Source organism: Rana temporaria, chromosome 1 (assembly GCF_905171775.1).
Source record: "Rana temporaria chromosome 1, aRanTem1.1, whole genome shotgun sequence".
In the NCBI taxonomy this organism is placed as follows: domain Eukaryota; kingdom Metazoa; phylum Chordata; class Amphibia; order Anura; family Ranidae; genus Rana; species Rana temporaria.
In genome coordinates, this window is record NC_053489.1 from 26,565,679 (window position 1) to 26,591,245 (window position 25,567).

The 25,567-nt window shown below is 45.0% G+C and overlaps 1 protein-coding gene across 1 annotated transcript in view; it reads left to right on the top strand.

The window, feature by feature from the left end:
- The first annotated feature begins 21,938 nt into the window (after nt 1–21,938).
- Nucleotides 21,939–25,567, top strand: part of AQP3 (aquaporin 3 (Gill blood group)) — a 65,616-nt gene continuing 61,987 nt past the window's right edge. Inside the window, exon 1 of the mRNA XM_040336051.1 lies at nt 21,939–22,192. Coding sequence (XP_040191985.1) covers nt 22,085–22,192 — 108 coding nt within the window. The 5' untranslated portion in view covers nt 21,939–22,084. The remainder of the gene's footprint in view (nt 22,193–25,567) is intronic.

A 25,567-nucleotide genomic window follows, 5' to 3' on the forward strand; every position in this document is an offset into this window, starting at 1 on the left:
ACTCGGCCTCTTCGCATCCACCCATTCAGTTCACGGCTTGGTTGGAGGGCGGAGACTAGAGGTCAGCTGACTGGTGAGGAATGTGAAGTGGGAGGGGCTGGAGGAGACCCTATCTCCTGATTTCCACATAGGTGTCACTGCTGCGAGACACCAAGTTGGAGACACAGTGAAGCCGGAGACACAGTGAGTAACACTACCTGTGATTAGAGTTGCCATTAAAAGGCCCCTCTACAGTTCTCAGATCAGCAGATGACCTTGATCAAGAGCACCTAAGTTGGCTGATCAGAACTCCCCCCAAGCATTTCCACTGATCCCAACTCCCCGCCAGCACTGCCACTCATCCTATCCCCCCCACCCCCCACCAAGGAGTAAGATAAGGAATACAAATGGAGAATACATGGAAGGGAGAAGAAAAAGGGGGAGAAAGAACAAGAAAGACGGCAAGAGAGAGGGATGAGGGTGGAAAAAAAGAGGATAGAGAGAGATAAAGGGGAAAGAAAGAAGAACAAACAGAGAGTGGTACATCCTAAAATGTACCATAAGGGGGTTCAATACTGTATGAGTTTAAGGGACTCAGGGAGCGCAAATTACTTGTCTTGCCTTGGGTGCCGACAACCAACGCTACGAAAATAATTTTACTGTTAGGGGTCCCCACAACTTGGGAAATTTTATCAAGGGGTCACGGCACTAGGAGGTTGAGAACCACTGATCTAAACCATTCCATTGTAGCTCTGGCTGTATGTTTAGAGTCGTTGTCCTCCTGGAAGGGGAACCTCCGCCCCAGTCTCAAGTCTTTTGCAGACTCTAATGCCACGTACACACGCCCGGATTTTCCGTTGGAAAAACCTTGGATGTCTTTTCCGACGGAATTCCGCTCAAGCTTGGCTTGCATACACACAGTCACACAAAAGTTCTCTGAACTTTTGACCGCCAAGAACGCGGTGACGTACAACACTACGATGAGCCGAGAAAATTCTTCTGAGCATGCGTTGGAATTGCTACAGACGATCAGAATTTCCGATCAGAATTTTTCCCGTCGAAAAAATTGAGAACCCTGCTCTCAATCTTTTGCTGGTGGAAATTCCAACAGCAAAAGTCCGATGGAGCATACACTGGGTCGGAATTTCCGACCAAAAGCTCACATCGGACTTTTGCTGTCGGAAAATCCGATCGTGTGTGTGACGGTATCGGTATGATATCCCCGTCAAAGATTCCCTTCTTCCATAAGAACATCACCCAATATTCCACTAGGAGGAATATTCCTGAGATCGCCCATTAAGCCACACATTAGTCCAGGCTTACTGCTAGAACAAGACAGACTTTAATGTTATATCACACAGCTTATATGTCATTTCCAAAACTGTTACAATGACAAATCTCCGCCCCCTCACACTGGGGCTTCCATACAGATGATTAGGCAGACACGACGGAGCCGATGCTGAAAACACATTTTCTTTAGACAATGACATCAAGGACGCTGATTACTAGTTGTACTGAATACATTAACTAGACAACTCGACCCCGCATATAGAGAGATAATTACCACACTGGAGCAATCAGAATAATTAACACAAGCCACTTAAACACAGATCTCCTTCACACAACACAATAGATCAATTAACCTTTAGAAATAGTGAGGGGACATTAGCACGTCAATAACCTGTTAGCCGAGGACAGAATTACACAGGGCAAGCAGGGAGAATTAGACTGAGACATATAGGCAAATGCATCACAATGGCCCCCCTTTTTCTCCCTGCTACGGCAAACCCGGTTGGACCTTCCCTGGTCCAGTAGGGTTGACGGGTTTAGAGCTTTTAGTCCGAGGTTAACTCCGTTTGGCGTGACTGACCTCGCTTGGCAACTGCTTCAGACTCAGGTATGCCACCGGGTCGTCAGATCACACGCCGGTCAGTCCCCAAGTCTTTGTGCGATCTGCAAAGTCACCAGAAGTCAGTGTGAAGACGGCGAATGGGTCTGTGCTGTACTCACTGTTTGGAGGATGTGCGGCTGCTTGTTGGACTGCTGCCAGTTTTAACTGTAGCTCTGCGTCTCTTATTTGTTTAGCCTCCTTCGCTAACAGGTCCATCACTCTCAGCACCACATCTGCCGTTGGGTTCGGGCCGAACCACGCTAGCTTCTCTCTCATTAGCTTGTTGGCTGGCGATTCCTCCTCCTGAATCACTGGTGTCTCCATCTCTTGTACTGCTGGCGTTGCTGCAATCCCATCCTCCTGGTCTATCTCCATTGATTCTGCTATGATGACCCGCTTGGTTTTGTTGCTAGCAATCCTTCCACGAACTTCCAGTAGTTCTTCCAGTGTCTGCTTGGAATCCGGGTGTGAAGGGGAATAGAAGGGAAAATCCCACTGCTGCCACCAATTGTGACGGTATCGGTATGATATCCCCGTCAAAGATTCCCTTCTTCCATAAGAACATCACCCAATATTCCACTAGGAGGAATATTCCTGAGATCGCCCATTAAGCCACACATTAGTCCAGGCTTACTGCTAGAACAAGACAGACTTTAATGTTATATCACACAGCTTATATGTCATTTCCAAAACTGTTACAATGACAAATCTCCGCCCCCTCACACTGGGGCTTCCATACAGATGATTAGGCAGACACGACGGAGCCGATGCTGAAAACACATTTTCTTTAGACAATGACATCAAGGACGCTGATTACTAGTTGTACTGAATACATTAACTAGACAACTCGACCCCGCATATAGAGAGATAATTACCACACTGGAGCAATCAGAATAATTAACACAAGCCACTTAAACACAGATCTCCTTCACACAACACAATAGATCAATTAACCTTTAGAAATAGTGAGGGGACATTAGCACGTCAATAACCTGTTAGCCGAGGACAGAATTACACAGGGCAAGCAGGGAGAATTAGACTGAGACATATAGGCAAATGCATCACAATGGCCCCCCTTTTTCTCCCTGCTACAGCAAACCCGGTTGGACCTTCCCTGGTCCAGTAGGGTTGACGGGTTTAGAGCTTTTAGTCCGAGGTTAACTCCGTTTGGCGTGACTGACCTCGCTTGGCAACTGCTTCAGACTCAGGTATGCCACCGGGTCGTCAGATCACACGCCGGTCAGTCCCCAAGTCTTTGTGCGATCTGCAAAGTCACCAGAAGTCAGTGTGAAGACGGCGAATGGGTCTGTGCTGTACTCACTGTTTGGAGGATGTGCGGCTGCTTGTTGGACTGCTGCCAGTTTTAACTGTAGCTCTGCGTCTCTTATTTGTTTAGCCTCCTTCGCTAACAGGTCCATCACTCTCAGCACCACATCTGCCGTTGGGTTCGGGCCGAACCACGCTAGCTTCTCTCTCATTATCTTGTTGGCTGGCGATTCCTCCTCCTGAATCACTGGTGTCTCCATCTCTTGTACTGCTGGCGTTGCTGCAATCCCGTCCTCCTGGTCTATCTCCATTGATTCTGCTATGATGACCCGCTTGGTTTTGTTGCTAGCAATCCTTCCACGAACTTCCAGTAGTTCTTCCAGTGTCTGCTTGGAATCCGGGTGTGAAGGGGAATAGAAGGGAAAATCCCACTGCTGCCACCAATTGTGACGGTATCGGTATGATATCCCCGTCAAAGATTCCCTTCTTCCATAAGAACATCACCCAATATTCCACTAGGAGGAATATTCCTGAGATCGCCCATTAAGCCACACATTAGTCCAGGCTTACTGCTAGAACAAGACAGACTTTAATGTTATATCACACAGCTTATATGTCATTTCCAAAACTGTTACAATGACAAATCTCCGCCCCCTCACACTGGGGCTTCCATACAGATGATTAGGCAGACACGACGGAGCCGATGCTGAAAACACATTTTCTTTAGACAATGACATCAAGGACGCTGATTACTAGTTGTACTGAATACATTAACTAGACCGCTCGTACGCGGCATTACAGGTTTTCTTCTAAGATTGCCCTGTATTTGGCTCCATCCATCTTCCCATCAACTCTGACCAGCTTCCCTGTCCCTGCTGAACATGGTGTGTTCAGGGTGATGTGCAGTGTTAGTTTTCCGCCACACATAGCGTTTTGCTTTTAGGCCAAGATGTTCAATTTTGGTCTCATCTGACCAGAGCCCCTTCTTCCACATGTTTGCTGTGTCCCCCACATGGCTTCTCACAAACTGCAAACAGGACTTCTTATGTCTTTTTTTCACCAATGTCTTTCTTCTTGTCACTCTTCCTTAAAGCGGGAGTTCACCCATTTCTAAAAATTTTTTTTTTCTTCCCCTAGATTCCTGCTCGTTCGGTCTAGGGGAATCGGCTATTTGTATTAAAATAGGTGCAGTACTTACCCGTTTTCGAGCTGCATCTTCTTCCGTCGCTTCCGGGTATGGTCTTCGGGAGCGGGCGTTCCTTCTTGATTGACAGTCTTCCGAGAGGCTTCCGACGGTCGCATCCATCGCGTCACTCGTAGCCGAAAGAAGCCGAACGTCGGTGCGGCTCTATACTGCGCCTGCGCACCGACGTTCGGCTTCTTTCGGAAAATCGTGACGCGATGGATGCGACCGTCGGAAGCCTCTCGGAAACCTGTCAATCAAGAAGGAACGCCCATTCCCGAAGCCCATACCCGGAAGCGACGGAGAGGATGCGTCTCGTAAACGGGTAAGTACTGCACCTATTTTTAAATAAATAGCCGATTCCCCTAGTAATAACGAGCATCCATCTAAGGGGGAAAAGTGCCCTCTAAGGGTGAACCCCCGCTTTAAAGACCAGATTTGTGGAGAGCACGACTAATAGTTGTCCTGTGGACAGATTCTCCCACCTGAGCTGTGGATCTCTGCAGCTCCTCCAGAGTTACCATGGGCCTCTTGGCTGCTTCTCTGATGAATGCTCTCCTTGCCAGGCCGGTCAGTTTAGGTGGACGGCAATGTCTTGGTAGGTTTGCAGTTGTGCCATACTCTTTCCATTTTCGGATGATGGATTGAACAGAGCTCTGTGAGATGTTCAAAGCTTGGGATATTTTTTTTATAACCTAACCCTGCTTTATACTTCTCCACAACTTTGTCCCTGACCTGTCTGGTGTGTTCCTTGGCCTTCATGATGCTGTTTGTTCACTAAAGTTCTCCAACAAACCTCTGAGGGCTTCACAGAACAGTTGTATTTATACTGAGATTAAATTACACACAGGAGGACTCTATTTAATAATTAGGTGACTTCTGAAGGCAACTGGCTCCACTAGATTTTAGTTAGGGGTATCAGAGCAAAGGGGGCTGAATACAAATACACGCCACACTTTTCACATATTTTTTTGTAAAAGAAAATGAAAACCATTTATCATTTTCCTTCCACTTCACAATTATGTGGCACTTTGTGTTGGTCCATCACATAAAATCCCAATAAAATACATTTATGTTTTTGGTTGTAACATGAGAAAATTTGGAAAATTTCAAGGGGTATGAAAACTTTTTCAAGACACTGTATATATGGACAATATTTGTTGATCCCGAGTTCAGCTTTAACACTTTGGGCCAGATTCAGGTACGAGATACGACGGCGTATCTCCAGATACGCCGTCGTATCTCTGAGTTGCGGCGTCGTATCTATGCGCCTGATTCTTCGAATCAATTACGCATAGATTTGTCTAAGATCCGACCGGCGTAAGTCTCTTACACCGTCTCTTACACCGTTGTATCTTAGTTGCAATTTTACGCTGGCCACTAGGTGGCGCTTCCGTCGATTTACGCGAGGAATATGCTAATTAGGTAGATACGCCGATTCCCAAACGTACGTATGCCCGGCGCATTTCTTTACATCGTTTACGTTCACGTCGAAAGCAATGACGATTTGCGGCGGAATTTCGTAAACGTAAAAAACGCGGGATCACCATTCATTTAAATAAAACACGCCCACATCACCCCCATTTGAATTAGGCGGGCTTATGCCGGCCCACATACGTTACGCCGCCGTAACTTAGGGCGCAAGTTCTTTCTGAATACGGAACTTGTGCCCTAATTTACGGCGGCGTAACGTATCAGAGATATGTTATGCCCGCACAACATTACGCAGGGTTATCTGAATCTGGCCCTGTGTTTGCAAACATTGCTGGGCTTACAAAATGAGTAAGAGAAGTGCCAAAACGGGTCGTGGTGACCATTGGCACCAGGACTAAACATGGGGCAAAAATTATAAGTTTTAGGTGTCACCAGAATAGGAATAGAGGGGAAATCTTCTAATGGGGACACTTGTTCCGGTGACAACAGTCTAAGAAATAATTATTCCCTTTGCGTTTTATGGGATGGCACAGTGGTGACAATTGATGGGCACAGTGGTGACAATTGATGGCACAGTGGCTGCATTTGATGGCATGGCACAGTGGTGACAATTGATGGGCACAGTGGCGATAAATGATGGCACAGTGGCTGCGTTTGATGGCATGGCACAGTGGCTGCATTTGATGGCATGGCACAGTGGCAACAATTGATGGCACAGTGGCGACAATTGATGGCATGACACAGTGTCGACAATTGATGGGCACAGTGGTGACAGTTAATGGGCACAGTGGCTGCGTTTGATGGCATAGCACAGTGGCTGCGTTTGATGGCATGGCACAGCGGCGACAATTGATGGCACAGTGGCTGCGTTTGATGGCATGGCACAGTGGCGTCAATTGATGGCACAGTGGTGACAATTGATGGCACAGTGGCGACAATTGATGGCGCAGTGGCTGCGTTTGATGGCATGGCACAGTGGTGGCAATTGATGGACACAGTGGCGACAATTGATGGCACAGTGGCTGCGTTTAATAGGCACAGTGGCTGCGTTTGATGGCATGGCACAGTGGTGACAATTGATGGGCACAGTGGCCATAAATGATGGCACAGTAGCTGCGTTTGATGGCATGGCACAATGGCTGCATTTGATGGCATGGCACAGTGGCGACAATTGATGGCACAGTGGCGACAATTGATGGCACAGTGGCGACAATTGATGGCATGGCACAGTGGCGACAATTGATGGGCACAGTGGCGGCAATTGATGGGCACAGTAGCTGCGTTTGATGGGCACAGTGAGGCTGCAATTGTTTTGTTTTTTTTAGTTTGTTTTTCTAAGCCCTGTTCTCGGTGATACCTCAGGGATTGATGGGTTTAGATTCCCAGTTACGTAATATTTCTGGTCCCCGGGTGGCTGCCGAGGAGAAGAATCCTCATCCTGCGGTTTTCTCTCTGTAATTTGTCCTCTATAATTCCTGGGCTCGGGGGGAGATCACTCCCGTGTTTTATATCCCAGGACAAGTGCTGCATTACACTTTTCATGTTAATGTGGCTTATCCCAAAGACCATAAGCCACTAATTACCAGAAACAGCTCAGGAAATGGCAGTTAGAGTGTGCGCTCCCCGTAATCCAAACAGCCGCAGATGGTACTTAGCAAAGTGCGGTCACCCCCTAGAAGCCAATTATATGTTCATATCAACCTTGTGTAGTGTGTGAGTGCAATTCCTGGGATTGGTTGGTATAATACAGTGATGGTCAACATATTTGTGGGCGATGCCCATGTGGGGATGGGAAGAGGGTGCGCACTCATGCCCCAAGTGGCCAACAGAGGGATAGGCCATAACACAGAACCGACGTTAAGGCGGAGCTCTCCGTAAAAAGTGGTGAAAGAAAAAAAGGCATTTAAAACCGGCTTTGCGGCTCTAATGAATTGTCGGCTCTGGCAATTCAGAGATGATTCATTCATAAAAAAAAACGTGGGGGTCCCCCCAAATCCCACTAACAGGCCCTTCAGGTCTGATATGGATATTAAGGGGAACCCCGCCGTCAATTTAAAAAAAAAATGACGTGGGGTTCCCCCCAAATATCCATACCAGACCCTTCAGGTCTGGTGTGGATTTTAAGGGGAACTCCACCCCAAATTTAAAAAAAAATGGCGTGGAGTTCCCCCAAAAATCCACACCAGACCCTTATCCGAGCACGTTAACCTGGCCGGCCGCAGAAAAGAGGGGGGGAGAGTGTGCGCCCCCCCCTCTCCTGAACCGCACCAGGCCACATGCCCTCAACATGGTGAGGATGTCGCCATGTTGGTGGGGACAAGGGTCTCATCCCCACAACCCTTGCCCGGTGGTTGTGGGGGTCTGCAGGCGGGGGGCTTATCAGATTCTGGAAGACCCCTTTAACAAAGGGGACCACCAGATCCTGCCCCCCCCTATGTGAATTGGTAATGGAGTACACTGTACCTCTACCATTTCACGAAGGAAGTGTAAATAGTTAAAAAAAAACACACACACACCGTAGAAAAAATTCCTTTATTAATAAAAAAAAATAAAAAATCCAGCGGTGGTAATCCACTCTCGATGCGGCTCCCTGCTCCAACGTTGTCTTCTATCCAGCGACATATGATCTCTCCAGCGACGGGTAATCAGCGGTCCGGTCCAGCGATGAGAAGATCCATCCGTCCAGAGCGCAGCAGGTGTGCTCCACTCTCCGCTGGACACAGCCCAGCGGAATGACGCGCTGGAGCTTTGACATTTCTTATATAGGGGAAGCGACCACCCGTCACGTGACCCCGCCCCCTCTGACGCACCCTCGTACGTCACTGGGAAAGCCCGGTCTTTTGCACAACAGGCAATGTTCGAGTCGAACATGAGTTCGACTCAAACTCAAAGCTCATCCCTAGTGCTTAATCATGATTAAGCACAGATCAGATGTGTGAAACGCGTCTACGTGACTAACACCTGGTGTCCCCGGTGTATGTTGATCGTCTGCAATAAATGGCACTTTTGAAAACTTTTGATGTGCAGCCATTTCTTCTTTTTCTCAAGTTTTAACGGAGGCGGGCCGGGGGGGGCTAGCACTCCTACTTGGTTCCAATCTAGGTATTGCACACACCTGGAGCAGCAGATTCCTCTTCTTTTGATTGAAGGATTGTTGTGCTGCGATTGCCATGTGATTTTGAATCGTGGGCAGAATCGCGGTAGGGTGACCACATTTCCAAACTACCATTCAGGGACACCCTCCCTTCCCAAAAATCAGCTTGTGCTGTAACGAATCACAGCACAGGGATTGGACACAAGAGGCGGGATTCATGATTTCTCCAATTACAAGCAGGGGGCGGGGATTGTGCTCCTCCAGGCATTCCCGGCCAGGACAAGTACTGTCAGTGAGTAAAGCGGTGATGTGGCGGCTTTTTTTGGGGGCATCAGATTGGCCCGGGGGGGCGGCTGTGTCAGTTTCATTCCGGGACACTGTATTGTCCTGGAATGAATGTGCCCGGGACAGACCTGCAAAATGCGGGACTGTCCCGGGCAATCCGGGACACGTGGTCACCCTAGATCGCAGTGATTCTGCCTGCGATTCCAAAATGCGCAGTGTCAACGGAGTCTTAATCTATAAACATTCCAATATGTAAATATGTCAAATATACATAATAGAACAATACAAGCTCCTGGACCATCCTGCACATAAAGTACACGCTACGGTCATTGAGAAGCATTGACCCAAACATATACAGTTGCTTTACATTCATTATTCTGAATTGTTACATTGCGCAATGAATGATCCGTGCTTGACATTCTAGCTGAGCCAACATGAGAGCGCACAAAACAACTTATAAAAGCGCATTGCTCAACGTCTTCCCAAGGGCTTCACCATACAACCAACACACAGCAAAGCTTACAATGCTTGATATCATATGTGTAGCATTACCCCCGGAGGAGTTGCTGGATGTTTTGGGCGGCACATTACCTCATGGCTCCTCCGAATTCCTAGGGGTGGATGATGCGCAGCATATTGCATATAGTAGAAATAAAGGAATATGGGGAAAAGGGGGATAAGGCTGTTTCCAGGCCCCCCTTTTCCTCATGGGATTCATGGCAGGGGGCAGTTTCTGGGTTCCCTGTGGTGTTTAGGCGGGAATTCTTTGGATTGGTTAAGCCCAGTGAGTTGCTAGGGGTAAGAGTGGAGGCTGGGATAGGTCAGTATTTGGGTTAGGCGGGAAAGGTTAGGATTGGTTAAGACATTTCAGTTACTGGGGAAAATGGTGAAGTTTAGGGGTTCAGGATAGGTCAGTTAGGGTCATCTAACCTTCCAGAACTTTCCAGCTTTGGGAAAATCCCTATTTAACCACTTCCGGACCGCCGCATGTACATATACGTCGGCAGAATGGCACGGACAGGCACATTGGCGTACCTGTACGTCCCTGCCTAGACGTGGGTCGGGGGTCCGACCAGGACCCCCCCCCGGTACATGCGGCGGTTCCCGTGGCTTCAGGAGCGATCCGGGACGAGGGTGCGGCTATTCGTTTCTAGCCACCTCCTCGCGATCGCTCCCCGGAGCTGAAGAACGGGGAGAGCCGTATGTAAACACGGCTTCCCCGTGCTTCACTGTGGCGGCTGCATCGATCGTGTCATCCCTTTTATAGGGAGACTCGATCGATGACGTCAGTCCTACAGCCACACCCCCCTACAGTTGTAAACACACACTAGGTGAAACATAACTCCTACAGCGCCCCCTGTGGTTAACTCCCAAACTGCAACTGTCATTTTCACAATAAACAATGCAATTTAAATGCATTTTTTTGCTGTGAAAATGACAATGGTCCCAAAAATGTGTCAAAATTGTCCGAAGTGTCCGCCATAATGTCGCAGTCACGGAAAAAATCGCTGATCGCCGCCATTAGTAGTAAAAAAAATAATAATAATAAAACTATCCCCTATTTTGTAAACGCTATAAATTTTGCGCAAACCAATCGATAAATGCTTATTGCGTTTTTTTTTACCAAAAATAGGTAGAAGAATACGTATCGGCCTAAACTGAGGAAACAATTTTTTTTTTATATATGTTTTGGGGATATTTATTATAGCAAAAAGTAAAAAATATTGCATTTTTTTCAAAATTGTCGCTCTATTTTTGTTTATAGCGCAAAAAATAAAAACCGCAGAGGTGATCAAATACCACCAAAAGAAAGCTCTATTTGTGGGGAAAAAAGGACGCCAATTTTGTTTTGGAGCCACGTCGCACGACCGCGCAATTGTCTGTTAAAGCGACGCAGTGCCGAATTGTAAAAAACCCTTGGGTCATTTAGCAGCATATTGGTCCGGTCCTTAAGTGGTTAAAGAGCTGGTTCCGTTGGATCGGGGCCAGTCGTTCCAGGGGAGAACCAACAGCGGATCTCCCCACCCCCCCTTCCCCTGTCGTGGTTATAGCCATGTGGTAAGTCCAAATTTTCAGGTTAGTTAAAGGGGATAGTTTATGGAATAATTTAAGGGAATTCATGCAGCTTGAGTCTTAGTGGCTGAGCTGTCATTTTATTTGGTACAGTTGATTGGTTTAAGGTGAATATGTGATGTTAATATTTTATGATTATTTTAATTAAACCAATGGTTATGCCGCGGCCACATTTTATCCAAATAAATAAATAAATATATAATAGATATTAAACATTAAAGTGTGTGGTCTCAAGTTATTGATATGTCCAGGCATCCTGCTTATAATCCCATGTCCATGACAGGTGCTCTTTGCTGTGCTCTTTATTACCCAGCCGGGTAAAAACAGTAAACTTGTGGTGAGGAAAGTATAGTTGAGGAAGAAGGTAGAACAGCAGATTCAGGCGTGAAGATAAGGAAACAGTCCTGCTCCCAAGCGTAACACTTCTCTGCGCCACTCCTGCCGGATTGGGTTTAGTGTACCCAGACAGGCCTCTCTCACTGACCTGGCAGCCGGAGTATCACTCGGACAATTGTAGCAGAGGCGTCCCTAGGGGGGGCCAGAGGGGGCCCTGACCCCCCCAACATCATGCTGTGCCCCACCATGTGCCCCCCCCAAAAAGATTTTTTTTTGCAATTTTTGTATTTTGCTCCCCGAGAGGGAGAGCGATCCCAGTCAGCTCTGCGGGGGATTCCTCCCCCTCCCTCTGCTCGCCGACACTGCATAATGCAAGCGCTCACACAACCAGATATTCTAGCCTGGACCGTGTTTAAGTGTGTGCACTGCAGACTGCAGTACACTGTAATCACTGAACTACATTATCTCCATCCCTTCTCTCCCCCCCATTTGTCTCCCTCCCCCTCTCCTGTTCTTTCAAAACATTCACAATTTACTTTCACTTTCAGTTAGGCAGATAATATACGGTGCAAATTTCTTTCCTGCATCCACAGATTGCAGGAAAGAAACTTGCATGATTCCCCCATCAACAGACAGTGGTGACAGGGGAATATCCCTCCTGCCCAGCAATTGTATTCTCCCGACAAACAGTGATTATCACTAGTGACTATACAGCAACCACTAGTGATAATTATAAGAGAATCTGCTCATTAATGGTTCAAATCTCAGCCAGTTTATGCTGAACCAGCTGAGATTTAAACTGTCTATGGCTGGTCTTAGCTCTTAGGCAGCCCATACATTGATTAGCACTGTGGAGTGTCGGCTTCCTGGCGGGATCGGGCATGTGGGATTTCAAACACACCCGAGCCCATCTCTATTGGTTGTAGACAGTTGAGCTCCCTGCAGGTTGCTTAGCAGCAGTGGACCCTTCTCTGACATGCTGATCGGGATGCAATCCAGGTGATGCTCTTAGTCAAATCCTAGTCATAAATATCAGTGATTTTATTGATCAAAGCCCACACTTTACAGGCATAGAGCCCACATGGCTGCTGATCATACGGTTGATTATATTTATGTGCTTGTACTCTTGATGCTAATAAATACTGTGTTTATTAGATCTGACTGGGAGCATCACTTGGATCACATGCCGATCAGCATGTCAACAGAGAAGGTTATACAGCATTACTGCTGCTAGGTGACCAGCTGGGGGCTCAGCTCTCTATAACCAATAGTGCCAGCCTTCCCCTGCATGCACCCATAATGTCACCAGCACTAGGTCCTAATAGACTGCCGCCGCTGCCAAGGAGACAGACGCCAGACCAGCTCTGTAAATAGCAGGGACAGGACAGCTGGGGATCCCCCACTGTGGCAGAACCCCAGGGCCCGGTGGTAAGACAACCTTTGCAACAATGATAGTTCTCCCACTGCTTTGGACCCTTATATTTTCTTGGTGTGCTGGTGACATATATCTCTTGTTTTCTGCCACCCTGGGGGGGCCCAGTATAGTAGGAAGGGAGCTCACTGCAGAACATATGAAAGGGCCCATAGTGGGATCGTAGTAAAGGGCCCCAGGAGATTATATATATATATATATATATATATAATTGCATTTTATAGTTGGCCCCCCTACTTTTGTCCCCCCATGTGCCCCCCCTAAATATGAAAGCTGGAGACGCCACTGAATTGTAGGAACAAGTCCCTGCCACAGACCCTCCTCGGTGAGCCTCAGAAAGATACCTCTGCCACAGACCCTCCTCGGTGAGCCTCAGAAAGATACCTCTGCCACAGACCCTCCTCGGTGAGCCTCAGAAAGATACCTCTGCCACAGGCCCTCCTCGGTGAGCCTCAGAAAGATACCTCTGCCACAGGCCCTCCTTGGTGAGCCTCAGAAAGATACCTCTGCCACAGGCCCTCCTCAGTGAGCCTCAGAAAGATACCTCTGCCACAGACCCTCCTCAGTGAGCCTCAGAAAGATACCTCTGCCACAGGCCCTCCTCGGTGAGCCTCAGAAAGATACCTCTGCCACAGGCCCTCCTCAGTGAGCCTCAGAAAGATACCTCTGCCACAGGCCCTCCTCGGTGAGCCTCAGAAAGATACCTCTGCCACAGACCCTCCTCAGTGAGCCTCAGAAAGATACCTCTGCCACAGACCCTCCTCGGTGAGCCTCAGAAAGATATCTCTGCCACAGGTCCTCTCTGTATTGAATTCTTGGAGATATCTCTCCTTAGATGAGTTACGCCTGGATCTCCTTCAACTTGTCGCCCAGATGCCGACTGACAGGGGATCAATCCCTCAGTGTCCGGCTACCTCGATCCCCGGTGGTTTGTCCAGGCCCTTTTGGACCGCCAGCCTCTCAATGGCGCTCCTCAGACTGAATCCCCACCGAACAGCAGTACAGCTTGGAATCCGCAATGGTGGGAACCCAGTCACTCACTGGGTCCCCGTCGCTGTTCAGATTCTCCGGGCCAGCTTGGCCCCGGAACCAGGAACACCGTGTGGCACACACGCCCCGGCCAGGTAGGCCATAAAGCCGGGGCCAGGGGCGGACTGACCATTTAGGCTCTCGGGCCCCATGCCCCTAGGAGGCCCCATCAGGGTTGCCAGACACAGTAAAACCAGGGACAGTATGTAAAAATCTGTGTTTTTTTACATCTGTCCCTGAAGTGTCCCTTACCGATATCCTTTTGGTCTAAAAATCCCAAGATTATAGCTGCCCCGCCTCTCCGGTACCTTTTCAGTGTGTGTTTTCTGTGTGTGTATATTGTGTTTCTGTGTGTGAATACTGTGTATGTATACTGTCTGTGTGTGTGTATTCTGTGTGGCCCCATAATCTATTGCCTGGGGGCCCCATAATCTCCTAAAAAAAATAGCGCTGCCAAACGCGACCGATTCAAGCAAGCGAGATTGTGACGCAATCAGGTGCCCTGCATGTTGTTGCAGCAGGTTGGCGCGGCATTTGTGGGGTTAAAAACGGCCCCAAGAAGGCAATTATATCACCGCCTGACCTCCAGTCAAGCGCCTCTAAGAAGCGTTCCAATTTAGGCGCACATCTAAACGTAGCCAAACTGGGTTTTTGTTCCATCGTCTACCTGTGTCGTCTACAGACTTTGAGGATTTCTACATAAAGGAATGCCAAGCGAGCCGCGAGTCGCCCCCCTCCCCCCCCACCAGAAACTGTCCGAGGGGATGAAATTGTCTTCATGTTGCGACAAGCGTGGAATTTTATAGAGCGACAGTGAAGGAATTCCCAGCTGACAGGTACGGTAGCAAGGTGCGATCGATGCAAGCACAGAGTGTGCTTTTTTTTGCGCATTCCTGCACGTCGCGTTTAGGACAGCCCATCAGTTTCAATGGTTTGTCCTGTGAGTGAGAAACGCACAAAAAAAAGGAGCTTGCACCCTTTTAACCACTTGCCGACCGGTGCGCACACACATATACGTCGTCAGAATGGCACAGGCAGGCAAATGGGTGTACAGGTACGTCCCTTTGAATTTGATGCCTTGCAGGCGCACGCACGCCGCAGGTGCGCACATGCCACAAACTCGATGTTCGCCGGCGTGAGACCGAGAGGCCAAACGGGGAGAAGCCTATGTAAACAAGGCATTTTCCCTGTTCTGCCTAGCCACATGAGCAGTGATCGCTGTCATGTCACTGGTAGCCCATCGCCCCCACAGTTAGAATCACTCCCTAGGACACACTTAACCACTTGATCGCCCCCTAGTGTTCAACCCCCTTCCCTGCCAGTGTCATTTACACAGTAATCAGTGCATTGTTATAGCACTGATCGCTGTATAAATGTGAATGGTCCCAAAATAGTGTCAAAAGGGTCCAATGTGTCCGCCATAATGTCGCAGTCCCGATTAAAATCGCAGATCGCCGCCATTACTAATAAAAAACATGGCATAAATATATTCCCTATTTTGTAGATGCTATTAGCTAGATTCACGTAGCCCCGCGCAACTTTAAGGCGGCGTAGCGTATCGTATTTACGCTACGCCGCCTTAAGTAAGAGAGGCAAGTACTGTATTCTCAAAGTACTTGCCTCCTAACTTACGGTGGCGTAGCGTAAATGCGGCGGGCGCAAGCGCGCCTAATTCAAAATGGGCTGAGGGGGCGTGTTTTATGTTAATTTTGTTTGACCTGACGTGATTGACGTCTTTTTGGAACGGCGCATGCGCCGTCCGCCTACATTTCCCAGTGTGCATTGCGACAACGTACGCCGCGCGGGCCTATTGATTTCAACGTGGACGTAAATTACGTAAATCCCTATTCACGGATGACTTACGCAAACAACGTAAAATTTTCGAATTTCGAAGCGGGAACGGCGGCCATACTTTAACATTACTATTTGTTGGAATAACTTTAGGCCTGATAAAGCGTTACGTAAACGGCGTATCTGTACTTGTTTCGGCCGGGTGTACATTCATGAATAGGTGTATCTAGTGATTTACATATTCTACGCCGACCGCAATGGAAGCGCCAACTAGCGGCCAGCCTAAATATTGCACCCTAAGATAGGACGACGCAAGCCTTAGATAGGTTTAAGTGTATCTCTGTTTGAGAATACACTTAAACTTAGGTCGGCGCAGATTCTGAGTTAGGTCGGCGTATCTACTGATACGCCGACCTAACTCTATGTGAATCTAGCTACTTAACTTTTGCGCGAACCAATCAATAAACACTTATCACGATTTTTATTACCAAAAATATGTAGAAGAATACGTATCGACCCAAACTGAGGAAAAAAATAGATTTTTGTAAAAAAAAAAAAGGGGGATATTTATTATAGCAAAAAGTAAAAAATATTGGGCCAGATTCTCGTAGATACGCCGCCGGCGTAGTGTAAGTCATTTACACTACGCCACCGCAACTTACTGGAGCAAGTGCCTTATTCGCAAAGCACTTGCTCCGTAATTTGCGGCGGCGTGGTGTAAATGGCCCGGCGTATCCCCGCGTAATTCAAAGGGGGCGGCTTGTATTTAAATTAAGCGTGCCCCCGTGCCGATCGAACTGCGCATGCGTCGGGCTTAAAATAGCCCAGTGCGCATGCTCCAGTTCTCGACGGAAAACGTCAATGACGCCGACGTGTGTGTCATTGATGTAAAGTCGTATTCAAGAACGACTTAGGAAAACGATGTACCCGACGGGAAAAGACGACGCGGACCCGACGCCATACTTAACATGGCATACGGCGGACTGGCGTAAGGTTACCCCTCATATAGCAGGGGTAACCTTACGCTTACGCAAACGACGTAAGCGACGGCTACGCGACGCGAATTCGTTCGGGAAACGGCGTATCAGGCTCATTTGCATAAACAAATGAGACCTGAACGTAAACGCCACCTAGCGGTCGGCGTTGTATTGCATTTAGGATCCGACGGTGTAAGTGTCTTACACTAGTCGGATCCTAGCCTAAATCCGGCGTATCATTGTTTTGTGAAAACAAAACAATGATACGCCGGCGGGAAATTCGAATTACGCCGGTGTATTAGTAGATACACCGGCGTAACTCTTCTGAGAATCTGGCCCATTGTATTTTTTTTTTTCAACATTTTTGCTATTTTTTTGTTTATAGCACAGAAAAAAAAAAACGTAGAGGTGATCAAATACCACCAAAATAAATCTCTATTTGTGGGGAAAAAAGGACGTCAATTTTGTTTGCGTGCAACGTCGCACGACCGCGCAATTGTCAGTTAATGCGACGCAGAATCGCAATAAGTGCTCTGGTCAGGAAGGGGGTAAATTCTTCCGGTGCTGAAGTGGTTAAATTGTTACAAACCTGTGATCTCATGCACTTTGGCATGATGTGCACGCGCATGCGCATCAGCAAGATGCATAGGGTTGCCGTCAAGAATAAAGGCAGTTTCGCAGGTCTGTAAAAGGGGCGTAGTGCATTTTGGTGCGTTGCAGGAAATCTTGTGACTTTGCGCACATTTCCGCAACGCAACACGTGTGAAGGAAGTCTCAATCCTAGATGTAGAAAGGTGAATCCAGCGCCGACCAAAATGGAAAATTAAAGGGCCAGTTGGCTAAAAAATTCTATTTTATGTATAAGTGAGTCAGCCTGTGGCTTCTAATTTCAGAAACTCCAACAGGATTTCCCTGCCCGAAATTCTTAAAACTGAACTCTGGACAGACAAAAAAGCACAAAACTTTAATTTAAATATATTCATCAATAGCCAGAAAGGATACAAATCCACTTTGTGAGCAACAAGTGCCTTTGCAAATCCAGAAATTACCTTGCAAAAGTAGCAGTGACATCATCACTGAGCTGTACAGAGACTGTGCAGAGAGCAGAGCTGTGGGAGGGGCCCAACAGGCTCCACCCCAGTGGTGGCCTGTCCATTAGTGCCCTCTATTTTCCATATCACTTATTACAATCAGTATTGTCTAGGAGGTGCAGCTTATATTATTTCGTTATTTTTTATTTATATTTTTTGGCGCTGAATTCACTGTTTTCACACAGGGGCGTCGCCCCCCCCCTAATCAATGCGTCTGGCTCCCTAATCTACATGGGGGCTGCCGGACGTATGGATTCCAATGGAAGTTTTTTTTTTTAAAGCATGTGATCAGAGCCAGAGAGGCTCTAATAGGCTTAAAAAAAAAAAGTGGGCTCCCCCAGTTGTGTGACAATAGCGAATGACATTCGTTATTGTCACACTGCTTCTCCTCCTGGCCAATCAGGAAGTGGGTCGTAAGACCCCTTTTCCGAGTGGCCGAAAGGAAAGGCAATTGTATTGGCTGGCGAGAAAGAGGGAGGAGGAGAGGCAGGGGAAGCCATGCCGTTGTGAAGATGCCACCCGGCGCCAGGAGGACTGGAGGATCTAGATGGGGTAAGTTCAGGGACCAATCGGGGACTGAGACTAGTAGATATGTGCAGAACGAACAAAATTTTTTTTTTTTTTCGATTCGTTATTTACATAAATTCGTTTAGTTAAATTTGTTTCATTCATTTATTTCGTTTTTGGGATTTGTTTAGTTTTCTAATCGATTCGAAAAGTTTTCGAGTCAATTTCAAATAATTTTTCAAATTTGAAACGCTTTCAAATTCAAATAGTTTTCCAATAAGAATGAAATACAATAGAAAAAATAATTCTATTCCTTTTACTTTCTATTCTATTTTTATTCTCTTTGTAATTGGAAAACTATTTGAATTCGAAAACTATTGTGCCCACAGCAGCAGCTGGTGGGAGAGAAGAGGAGGGAGGCGGCAGCACAGCCGGGGGGGGGGGGGGGGGGGGTTGCCCGGGCAGTCGGAGGAATCTGCAAGGCACGTGGTGATTAGGGTGTGCCCAGGCACACCTGGCACACCCTGTGCACACGCCTATGCAGCAGTCACCAGCTCATACCAACCATAAGGAATCAGTAGGATAGGCGCCTGCATAGGTGTGCGCACAGAGTGTGCCAGGTGTGCCTGGGCACACCCTAATCACCACGTGCATTGCAGATTCCTCCTACTGCCTTGCCCCCCCCCACTGTGCTGCCGCCTCCCTCCTCTTCTCTCCCACCCATTCATGGACACTGATTGGCAGCACTGATGGGCACTGATAGGCAGTACTGATGGGCACTGATAGGCAACACTGATAAGGAGGCACTCGTAGGCAGTACTGATGGGCACTGATAGGCAGCACTGACGATGAGGCAATGACAGGCAATACTGATGGTCACTGATCGGCAGCACTCATGATGAGGCAATGATAGGCAGTACTGATGGGCACTGATAGGCAGCACTGATGATGAGGCAATGATAGGCAGTACTGATGGGCACTGATAGGCAGCACTGATGATGAGGCAATGATAGGCTGTACTGATGGGCACTGATAGACAGCACTGATGATGAGGCAATGATAGGCAGTACTGATGGGCACTGATAGGCAGCACTGATGGGCACTGATAGGCAGTACTGATGGGCACTGATAGGCAGTACTGATGGACACTGATGATGAGGCACTTAAATTACATAATTACCGGCTCCTAAAACAGCCCCCCGTGTGTGCCCGCAGCAGCAGCCGGTGGGAGAGAAGAGGAGGGGGGCCAGAAGTACAGCGGGGGAGGGCAGGGCAGTAGGAGGAAGTTGCAAAGCACCTGGCACACCCTGTGCGCACACCTATGCAGGTGCCATGGGCGTCCGCTGAAACTTTTTCAGGGGGGGGCGCTTCGGGATCGGCGATACACAGTCGCATTTAACGCGGCCAGCTGGCAGTGTGAAATAGCTCTTGAGATAATTCAGCTTCACTCCATGCCCATATAAATATAGCCTAGAGAATGTACAGACCCCCCCTCAGCACAGATGGACCCCGCCTTTAGCACAGACCCCTCCATTCAGCACAGATGGACCCCCCCATTCAGCACAGACCCCCCTATTCTGCACAGACCCCTCCATTCAGCACAAATGGACCCCCCCTTCAGCACAGACCCCCCTATTCTGCACAGACCCCTCCATTCAGCACAGACGGACCCCCCCTTCAGCACAGACCCCCCCATTCCACACAGGCCCCTTCATTCAGCACAGACCCCCTCTTCAGCACAGATGGACCCCCTTTAAGCACAGACCCCCCCTTCAGCACAGATGGACTCGCCCTTCAGCGCATACCCCCCTTTAGACAGCCCACGGCCGCGAGACTCTTCAACACCTTCTCGATTTTTCCCCTTGCCCTTGCCCTATGGAGCGGACACCCATGGCAGGCGCCTATCCTACTGATTCCTGATGGTTGGTATGTGCTGGCATTGATGAAACGCGCCCGTAGAACTATACGGCGGCGCATATATGCGGCGGTTGGACGTCAAGTCCCTCCTGTTAAAGATTTTATATTGTGTCTACAGGACAGGAAGTGAAGGGAAATCCTCTATCCAAAAATGAAAATAAATAATTAAAATTTTTGACTTTGGATACATTGTAACAAAAGATCAGACAATGGATACAATTCCCAGGGCTCAGTATTTGTCACCCAGGCGGAGTTCTCATTTATTTCATCATTCTCAGGGATCCCGATGATTCCAGAACCCAACAAGTGCAGGGCTTTTTTTCTCAGAGAATAGATGCAGGAACTCCCGTCTTCTGAGTCACCTCTTGTGTCCACCCCCTACCCATCTCCGAGCACCATTCCTTGGTTCCACCCCCTACCCACCTCCAAGAACCATTCCTTGGTTCCACCCCCTACCCACCTCCGAGAACCATTCCTTGGTTCCACCCCCTACACACCTCCTAGAACCATTCCTTGGTTCCACCCCCTACCCACCTCCGAGCACCATTCCTTGGATCCACCCCCTACCCACCTCTGAGCACCATTCCTTGGTTCCACCCCCTACCCACCTTTCGAGCACCATTCCTTGCTTCCACTACCTACCCACCTCCGAGCACCATTCCTTGGTTCCATCTCCTACCCACCTCCGAGAACCATTCCTTGATTCCACCCCCTACCCACCTCCGAGCACCATTCCTTGGTTCCACCCCCTACCCACCTCCGAGAACCATTCCTTGATTCCACCCCCTACCCACCTCCGAGAACCATTCCTTGGTTCCACCCCCTACCCACCTCCGAGAACCATTCCTTGGTTCCACCCCCTACCCACCTCCGAGAACCATTCCTTGGTTCCACCCCCTACCCACCTCCGAGCACCATTCCTTGGTTCCACCCCCTACCCACCTCCGAGCACCATTCCTTGGTTCCACCCCCTACCCACCTCCGAGCACCATTCCTTGGTTCCACCCCCTACCCACCTCCGAGAACCATTCCTTGGTTCCACCCCCTACCCACCTCCGAGCACCATTCCTTGGTTCCACCCCCTACCCACCATTCGAGCACCATTCCTTGGTTCCACTACCTACCCAGTTCCGAGCACCATTCCTTGGTTCCATCCCCTACCCTCCTCCGAGCACCATTCCTTGGTTCCTCCCCCTACCCACCTCTGAGCACCATTCCTTGGTTCCACTACCTACCCACCTCTCAGCAATGGTTACAGAACCAAGTATCAATTTGTGGTGCTAAGTAATTTGTATGTAGTTTGTTAATGATAAGAAGTAAAACAGATCCCCTGTAGCCAGCAACAATGGAGCACCCCCAGCAGCAATAGACTCTAAACAGCTAGCAACAATAGACCCCATCCCTCAACAGTTGATGTCTCCCAGCAACGATTGTCTCCCAGTAGCATAAGAGCCCCCGAGTAACAATAGACCCCCCCCCCTGTAAAAAGAGATCCCCTCAGGAAACAATAGATCCCCCAGCATCAATAGACCCTCCAATACACCCCTTGCCATGAGAGAGAGAGAGAGAGAGAGAGAGAGAGAGAGAGCTGGGTGGGGAGAGGAGTGTCAGTGTGCACTGTGCAGTCTATGGGAGAGGAGTGTCAGTGTACAGTCTATGGGAGAGGAGTGTCAGTGTACAGTCTATGGGAGGTGCTGACACTAAACTTATAAACCTCACACACATCTCCACTACATGATCCCAGAACACTCACCCTCCAGCATCTCATCTCCTCTCTAGACACACAGACAGCGCTCACCATGGGACGACAGAAGGATTTTATCAACAAAGTCAATTCTATGTTAAGGATCAGGAGCAAACTGCTGAGGCAAGCCCTCGCCGAGTGCCTAGGGACGCTCATTCTGGTGGTAAGTTCTTAAAAAAAAAAAAGGTTTTTAAATTACAAAAACAAAAATAAAAACAATGAATTTGTAAAAAAAAAAAAAAAACATTTTTTTTAATTGATTCATTGATACTGTTTTAATTTGGTAAACAAATAATGGATTTATTATTTTTTGTTTTTATTGACTTAATACTTTTGTATTGACTTACAAAAAATACGTTTGAAGCATTTTTATTTTTATTATTTTATTACATTTTTTTTGACTTTTGTATTAACTTATAAAAAAGACATTTACATTTTTTTTTATTATTTTATTACTTTTTTATTGACTTAATATTTTTGTATCAACTTATAAAAAAAAGTATTTTGAAACATTTTTATTTTTATTATTATTATTTTATTACTTTCTTATTGACTTAATAGTTTTGTATTATCTTAGAAAAAAGACGTTTGAAATTTTTTTAATATTATTATTTTATTACTTTTTTATTGACTTAATACAAAAGTATAAAAAAACTTTTGAAACATTTTTAATATTATTATTTTCTTATTGACTTTTGTATTAACTTACAAAAAAAATACTTTTGAAACATCTTTTTATTATTATTATTATTATTATTATTATTATATAACTTTTTTTATTGACTTAATACTTTAGTATTAACTTATAAAAAAGACTTTTGAAACATTTTAATTTTTATTATTGTATTACTTTATTATTGACTCAATACTTTTGTATTAACTTAATAAAAACAAAAATGTTTCAAAAGTATTTTTTCTAAGTTAATACAAAAGTATTGAGTCAATAATAAAGTAATACAATAATAAAAATTAAAATGTTTCAAAAGTCTTTTTTATAAGTTAATACTAAAGTATTAAGTCAATAAAAAAAGTTATATAATAATAATAATAATAATAATAATAATAATAAAAAGATGTTTCAAAAGTATTTTTTTTTGTAAGTTAATACAAAAGTCAATAAGAAAATATTAATATTAAAAATGTTTTAAAGGTATTTTTTTATACTTTTGTATTAAGTCAATAAAAAAGTAACAAAATAATAATATTAAAAATGTTTCAAAAGTATTTTTTCTAAGTTAATACAAAACTATTAAGTCAATGAGAAAGTAATAAAATATTAATAATAAAAACAAAAATGTTTCAAAAGTATTTTTTCTATTAATATTTTTTTCATTGACTTAATATTTTTGTATTAATTTATAAAAAAAATACTTTTGAAACATTTTATTATTATTATTTTATTACTTTCTTATTGACTTAATACTTTTGTATTAACTTATAAAAAAATACTTTTGAAACATATTATTATTATTTTATTACTTTTTTATTGACTTAATACTTTTATATTAAACGTAGAAAAAATACTTTTGAACCATTTTATTATTTTTATTGTATTACTTTCCTATTGACTTAATACTTTTGTATTAATTTTGAAAAGGGACTTTTGAAACATTTTTAATATTATTATTTTATTACTTTCTTAATGACTTAATACTTTTGTATTCATTTATAAAAAATACTTTTGAAACATTTTTATTTTTATTATTATTTTATTACTTTTTTTTATTGACTTAATACAAAAGTATTAACTTAGAAAAAAGACTTTTGAAGCATTTTTAATATTATTTTATTACTTTTTTATTGACTTAATACTTTTGTATTACAGTAACTTAGAAAAAAATACTTTTGATACATTTTTATTATTATTATTATTATGTTAATACTTTTTTCATTGACTTAACACATTTGTATTAACTTATAAAAAATACTTTTGTAACACATATATTATTATTTTAATACTTTTTTATTGACTTGATACTTTTGTATTAACTTATAAAAAAGACCTTTGAAACATTTTTATTATTATTATTGTATTACTTTCTTATTGACTTACTGTAATACTTTTGTATTAACTTATAAAAAAACATTTTTTTTTATTATTTTATTACTTTTTTATTGACTTAATACTATTTTTTTTTATTATTTTATTACTTTTTTATTGACTTAATACTATTTTTTTATTGACTTATTTATTTAAAAAAAAAAGACTTATTAATGCACTGCAAGCAGCAGTAAGGTCTTGTTTACACTGCGCTTGTTGTGGGGTTCCGCGTGCATGTTTACATGCGTTTGTAGTGCGTTCTTACATTAATATTTTTGGTTTTATGGCTCATTCACATGTCCCGCTATGACTGCTGCCCCTCTGAAAAGCGATTCACAGAAGGCGTTTGATAGGCGGTGAGAAGGCGATATGTCACACCAGCACTGGAATAAAAAAAAAAATTAAAATAAAAAGAATAATAGATCGTGTTACATTTTTGCACAGCGCGCCTCCAATGCACTGTAACATATTGTGATGCACTGTAGCTAATAGATTTACATAGATGTTTACAAAGTGAAAAAAAAAAAAAAACACACACACACACAAAAAAAAAACAAGCACTGAGTTTTAATAATGCATTGCAGTACATGCTTTCACACAGCACATGCCTGATATGTGCAATAGCACGTGTGGTGTGTTCATTCTTGGAGGAAGTATGATTGGTAAATAAGCAAAATAAATAAAAGTCAACTGGAAGGCTAAAGGTCAGAATAGCCCTGAATTTGATAATTGGTCATGATGGGCTGACCTTTTTTTTTTTAATAAAGTTTTTTAATACAAATAAAACGTATTCTTTTTCAGAAAGTTTATCACTGGAGCGCCTAAAAAGTTCCCTAAAAAAATTCTTCCATGTATTATTAACCTGAATGTACTAAGCAAGAATTAAACATACTAGACTGCGAAAGCTATTATTATTATCATTTATATTATTATTATTACTATTATTATTAATTATTATTACTATTATTTATTAATATTATATTTATTATTATTATTATTATTATTATTATTATTATTATTACTATATTACTATTAATATTTATTATTATTATTTTTATATTTATTATTATTATCATTTATATTATTATTATTACTATATTACTATTATTATTTATTATTGGGTATAGTATATAGTGGGGTTAAACATAATACTTAGTGGGGTTAAATATAGTATATAGCAGTATATAGAAGGGTTAAGTATATATAGTGAATTTAAACATAGTATATAGCAGTGTTAAAGCGGATGTGCCACTAAAAAAATATATTAAAAGCCAGCAGCTACAAATACTGCAGCTGCTGACTTTTAATATTAGGACACTTACCTGTCCTGGAGTCCAGCGCCGTCCGCAGCAGAGGACGAGCGATCGCTCGTCACCCTGCTGCTCCCCCCTCCATCCACGGTGAGGGAACCAGGAAGTGAAGCGCTCCGGCTTCACTGCCCGGTTCCCTACGGCGCATGCGCGAGTCGCGCTGCGCCCGCCGATTGGCTCCCGCTGT